At 58.9% G+C, this 6,168-nt stretch overlaps 1 protein-coding gene across 1 annotated transcript in view; it reads left to right on the forward strand.

The window, feature by feature from the left end:
- The first annotated feature begins 6,043 nt into the window (after positions 1-6,043).
- The window catches only part of GRIN2D (glutamate receptor, ionotropic, N-methyl D-aspartate 2D), a 41,177-nt gene continuing 41,052 nt past the window's right edge, over positions 6,044-6,168 (forward strand). Inside the window, exon 1 of the mRNA XM_008569329.1 lies at positions 6,044-6,163. Within this exon, the coding sequence (XP_008567551.1) occupies positions 6,044-6,163 (120 nt within the window). The remainder of the gene's footprint in view (positions 6,164-6,168) is intronic.

A 6,168-nucleotide genomic window follows, 5' to 3' on the forward strand; every position in this document is an offset into this window, starting at 1 on the left:
GGCCCCCAGCTCCTTCCTCCCTCCAGCTCAGGAGTTTGGGCTCCTAGCCCTCTCCTCTCCCAGGACCCTCGTCCTTGGAACTTAGGGTTCCACGACAACCATCTTATGGCTCAAGCATCCTAACCTCGGGAATCTAGATCCATAATCCCTTCCTCCCTCTAAGTCCCACAAACTCAGGTCCCAACGATTTTCTTTTTCAGGAACGTGCACCTTCATCCTTGTCCTCTCAGACCTTGAGGATGAAGGAGTCCCACCTAGTAGGATCAGGGGCAAAACATGGACACAAACTACCTCAGAATTCCAGGGCCCCAGCTCCAGCTCCTGTTCCAGAATCCTTCCCTCCCCCTCCCTATGCCCCCCCAACACACGCCCAGCCTCCGCCTTCAAGGGCCCAAGTGTCCTGTACCACACTCCACCTCAGAGCTGCATGGGTGACTTTATAGAAGTTCTGGCCTGACCTCTCTAGCAAAACTGAAAGGATGGGCAGCTGGCCTTTTGGGACCCTCGAGGGGCGAGGCCATATTCTGGACTACTGTACACCTATGAGCCGGCAGATGCTGCTTTCCTTCTGGATATTTGAGCATCCATGGGTGATGGGGGCAAGAGTCTCTCAATTAAAAAGGGTTACAGAGGTACTGGCTTCCTCAGAAGGATGGATCAACGGGATGCCTGAGGGTACCGTCTATGAATCCTTGGTCCCCAAGAGTGATTTGTGCTGGGAGAGAGAGTCCCTAAAAGGGACTCAGGCTTGGAGGAAGGGTTCCAGATTCCTGGGTCCTACTGGAGGAGGGATTCTTGGACTCCTGGGTCTGAGAGAGGAGGATCTGAGGTCTGGACTCCTGAGTCTGAGGGAGGAGGGGCTGGAGGCCTGGACCCCTGGTTCTGAGGGAAGAAGGGATGAGGATCTGGACTTCTGAGTTTGAGGGGGGAGGGGCTGAAGACCTGGACTCCTGGGTCTGAGGGAGGAGGAGCTGGGGGCCTGGACTCCTGACTCCATGATGGGGACCTAATTTGCAGGCCTGGCCTTCTGGGGCAATAGAAGCCAAATGATGGGTCTTAGCATGGAGGACACTGAAGACAGGAAAAACTCTCCTGCTTCCCAAGCCTCAAAGTGGGGAGGGGGCAGAGGGCAGTAACCTTGGTCCTAGAGTCTAGGTCCAAAGCTGGTGTCTCCATACCAAGTTCTTAGTCCCTGACCGTCCCCCTGTTCTTCCTCCCTTTTTATTTGCAGCCCCCCACTCTCTTGTCCCAGGAGGAAGGCAGAGGCTGGGAGCTGGGGATGGGAGTCGGCCCCCTCCCCCAGCACTGACAAGAGGAGGGGTCTCCAGAGAGGCCAGGAGGGGGGGCTATGGGTCTTCCGGCAAGGGCGGACGGGGACTGAATGTTAATCGCATCCCGAGTGTGTGTGTTAGAACAGAGCGAGTGTGCCAGTCCCTCCCGCTCCAGCTTCTCCAAGCCGCGGCTGCCGCCTCCACCCTCCACTGGCAGCCTTCCTCGGCCACCGGTGCCCAGCTGGGGGGGACGAGGGGCAGTGGGGGGGAGTACTGGCCTGGGTGGGTCCGCCCAGCCCCCAGGGTCTCTGGTGCGTCTGCCATCTGCCCGGTGAGAATGTGTGTGTCCGGGTGTCTGGGGCTGGCTGGTGGAGAGGGGGGGTGTGTCTGTGTAAGGGCTGCAGCGGCCGAGGGAAGGAGGGGTCTGTCTGTCTGTACCGACCCTGAGCCGCCTGCCTGGGTGTCGTGGGCCGCCAGTCCTTCCCCCAGAACCCCCCAAATCCGGATGGATGGTGTGTACCTGGGTTCTGTGCCTCCTGCCTGCGTCCGGCCGGGCTTCTGGGCGTCCCCAGCTGCCTATGTCCTCCTGTCTGTCCGAACAGCCCCGGACGGCAGTGGCAGCCCAGCCCCCATTGGACCCCCCCCGTGTGTGTGTGTGTGTGTGTGTGTGTGTGTGTGTGTGTCTCCCTCCTCAAGCTCCGGGGGTGTGGAGGGGGAATCCCAGGGAAGTGAGGTTGTGCGTGTGTGCGTGTGTGTGTGTGTGTGTGTGTGTGTGTGCGCGCGCGTGCTGCTGCCTGAGAGTGGGGGCGCCGAGGGGGGTCTGGAGGTGGCCAAGCGAGGAAGGGGCAAGCAGTTTCCCAGACAGACAATCTCCCGCTCCTCACACAAACACGCATCACCCACCGGCTTCAGAGGTGACCCAGACAGACAGACAGACACAGATGCTGGGGGTGTGGGGTGGGGGGGAGGCTAAGGGCACAAAAGGAGGGGGGTGAGAACGACCGAGGGAGAGGCGGGACCGGACACATGGAAGGGAAGGAGGAGCTGGGGCTGAAATAGCAGAAGGGGGCACCCTGGGTGGGCGGAGGGGGGATCCCCACGGGGTCGGGGCGGCAAGAGGACACCCTGACAGCCTCCGCAATGTCCGGGGCCCAACTTCCAGCGCAACATGTGTAGCCGCGTCCTCGCCTAGTCCGGGTGGCTGCAACCTTGGGGGACAGACAGGGCAGGACAGGACCAAGGAAGAGGAGGGAGAGACGGAGCCAGGGACAGGCAGGAGGTCCCTACCACCACCGCCACTGCTGCCACCGCCGCTGCCGCCGCCCCAGGGCCTGGCCCCCCCATTGGCTTCCTAAGCCCTCCGCAGAATCTTCGGGTCGCTGGACGCTGGGTTCCGGTCCTGGCCCCCCTACAATCTCCCCCACAGAACAGGGTCATGAAAAGGTAAGGCCGGCACAGGGGATGAAGGGGTGGGAGTGGGAATGTGGACCCCCAAATCTAGGACAGCGAAAGTTGGCCACGGGCCTGTGGAGGAAGGGGGGTTGAATGGTGGGCAAGAGTCTTAACCCCCACAGCTCCCTTGTCCCTCGGGGATTCTCCTTCACCCCCTCTTTTTCTCCCTCTCTGAGACCCTTTTCCTGGGTCTCTACACCTCAGACTTCCTAAGCCCCGCATTTCTCTGACACTTTGCTTGCTCTCCCCAGCCCCACATACCTGACACCCCATATCTCTCTGTCCCTCCATCTCTCCATCTCATCTTCTCTCTGCACCCCCATCCCCCCGCATCAGTCTCCCATCACTGGCCGTCCCTCTCCCTCTCTCCTCTCAATTACCCCTCCCATCTCAGAGCTATGAGTCTGCTATTAATACCTCTGCCAAGGACCTTGAGGGCATCCAAGCCCCCAGCACCCTTTGCCCCAAGCTACCACCCCTTCCTCAAGGTTCTGGAATACCCTTCCAGCCTCTTCCAAGCACTAAGATTAGGGTGGGGAGAGACGGGTGTTGTGTGTGTGTTGGTAGGGGGAAATGGGATGCCTTTGCAGCAGGACGGGGGGGGGGGGGAGTTGTTGATCAAAGTGGACTCTCCTCTCTTCTGTGATGGATGTGGGGGGGGAGCAACAGAGACAGGGACACCCCAGGAAATCTCTGGCACCCTCCTCCTCCTCAATTCGGGGACAGACTGTGCTGTGTACAGGATTTGAGTGGGGTGACTGGGGAGGCTGGAGCTGGGGGAGCACCCAGGTTGTTGGGATTGATGGGATTTGAGACAAAAAGGGTCTCCTTAAAGGAAGAAAGGGCTGGGAACTCAGGCTCCTGGGTCTTGAGGGAAGAGGGGAGCTGGGGACCTGGACTCTTGGTTCCTGCAGGCAGAGGAGGCTGGGCACCCAGATTTCTGAGTCTTGGGACAGGAGGGGAATGGGACCCCTAGTTCCTCAAAGAGAGCAAAGCTGAACACTCGGGGGTGGGGGGGCTGATAGCCAGAACTCATGAGTCTTTATGGGAGAAGCTATGTCTGAGGGAGGAGGGGGCCAGGGGCTCAGTCTCCTGAGTCCCTGACAGGGCAGAGGATGGGGATCTGGACTCTTTAGCCCCTGTGTGGATAGAAGTGGGAAGTGAGACTCATGAGGAGGCAGAAATTGGGGACCTGGACTCTGTGATCCCTGAGGGTGTGGGTTCTGGGGATTGGAGGACTGGGGATGCCACTTCTCAGTCCCTGGAGGAGTGGGAGACTGCCCTCCTGAATCCCTTATGGGAAAGGACTGGGCATCTAGCATCCCGAGGTGGGTGGGTCTGGCAGCTGCCCTCCTGGGCCTGGGCAGGGAGCAGAACCCTGGGGTTCCCAAGGGCAGAGGCGGAGGTGGGGTTGAGGGGTGAGCATCCACCAGGAAGGGAGGGAAGAGTGAGCGTTAACCCCGCGGGGGCCAGGCCACAGCTGTGGGTTATTTTGGGGTGGAGGGGGTCTATTCTGAGTGCTGATTGAGCCAGCTGCTTGGGGAAGGGCAATGGAGAGGAGGGGCGAGGAGGAGCCAGAATTTAGGAGGGACTGGCATGCTAGGAGCTCCCACCCCTTCCCTGGGGAGACAGTGGCCCAGGATCCCTGAGAAGTTGGGGTGGTGAAGAAATGGGAGGGGCCGAGGCCTCTAGGCAGAGGAGGGGATATGGGCCTTTCTCCCACCCTGGCTGTCTGTGAGGTGGAAGAAGCCTGCGCTACCATGGCAACTGGACAAGAGACTGGTTGACAGCCAAGAGAGAACCCTTCTCTGTCTGGACCCTCACCCCTTCAGGAAGCCCCTGATGCAGGCTCCAGTCTCTCTCTTGGAGCCAGGAATCCGAGCCCCCAGTGCCCTCCTCCCTCAGACCCAGGACCCCGGAGTGTGGGATCCCAGCCCAACCACCCTAAGCAGCCAGTATTCAGCAGGGGGCATAGGAAGAGACGCTGTATTTCCTCTAATTTATTAAATTGCTCTGGGCTGGGAGCGAGGACCCCCCACACACACACACCAGCTATCCACAGCTGTGCCTGTCAATCTCACATTCCAGCCTGGGCCATGACTCTCTCGCTTTCATTGAGAATGGGGGGACAGGAGTAAGGGGACAAAAATGGGTTGGGGTTGGGGTTGGGGTGAGGCATAAGGTTGTGGGGGCATTTTTGCTCCTTGGGATGCCCACTAATTTCTCCTTGTCTCTCTTTCCCTCCCCCCACACACCTGACCCCTTTTCCCGCTCTCATTTTTTTTCCCCCTCACTTTTTCTTCCTTTTATTTTGCTCCCTCCTGCCACTCTCCTCCCTGGCCTTCCTTTCATGTCTGTGCTGGGCACCTCCCTGGTGGGGGTCTCGGTCTTTGCCTTGCCTCGCTATTTCTGTCCGCCTGTGTTTCTCTGTTCTAACTGCCTCCCTCAATCTCAATTCTGTTTCCCCATCTCTCATGTGTGCTTGTCTCTTGGTGGCTGCGGGGTCTGTCTCTGTCTTCTTCACTTTCTTTCCATCTTCTTCTCTGTCCAACTTTCTTGTCTCTCTTATCTCTCCTGCCTTCCTGTGTCTATCTCTGCATCTCTCCCTATCTCTCTATCATTCTCTCCCTGGATCTCTCTCACTTCTTATTTCTGTCACTTCATGTTCTCTTCTCCCTGTCTCTGTCACTCCGAGCCTTTCCATCCCTGTCTGTTTTCTCCCTCCATCTCTCTCATTCCTGCCTCTCTCTCCCTGACCATCTCTCTGCTGCTGTTTTTATCTCCCTTCCTATCTCCCTGGGTCTCTCTCTGCTCCTATTTGGATCCCATCTCTGTGGATCTCTTTTTCTCATCTGCCTTATCATCATCCCCACCCCTAACTTGTCTTTTTTCCTCTTTTTCTCTCCCTTCCTCTGTATCTTCCCCTGACCCCATTACCTACCCCCCTCTTGTGTTTATGTCTCCCCCACTCCATACTCCACTTCTCCCTGTCCCTGTGTCTCCTTATCTCTGTGTCTCCCTCCCTATTTCGCTCCCCACACCTCTCCCTCTGTATTTGGTGTCTCTTTGCCATCTCCACTTTCTACCTCCCTCCACTGTGTCTCTCCCTCCGTCTCCATCACCTCAATCTTCCCCTCTCCATCTTGTCTCTCCGTCTCTATCTCCCTGTATCTCCCCTTCTGTGTATCTCTCTACATCCTGTCTCCCTGTCTCTGCGTCTTCCCGTCTGTGTCAATCTGTGCTGTCTGTGCCTCCCCCTGTCCTCTCCTGTCTCTCCCTGGCCCGGGCGCTCAGAGGCCGCCCGGCGGGGCCTGCAGGCGATGCGCGGCGCCAGTGGCCCTCGCGGCCCTCGGGGCCCCGCTAAGATGCTGTTGCTGCTGGCGCTGGCCTGCGCCAGCCCGTTCCCGGAGGAGGCGCCGGGACCGGGTGGGGCCGGAGGGCCCGG

This window comes from Galeopterus variegatus, unplaced genomic scaffold (genome assembly GCF_000696425.1).
Source record: "Galeopterus variegatus unplaced genomic scaffold, G_variegatus-3.0.2 Scaffold486, whole genome shotgun sequence".
Taxonomy (NCBI): Eukaryota; Metazoa; Chordata; class Mammalia; order Dermoptera; family Cynocephalidae; genus Galeopterus; species Galeopterus variegatus.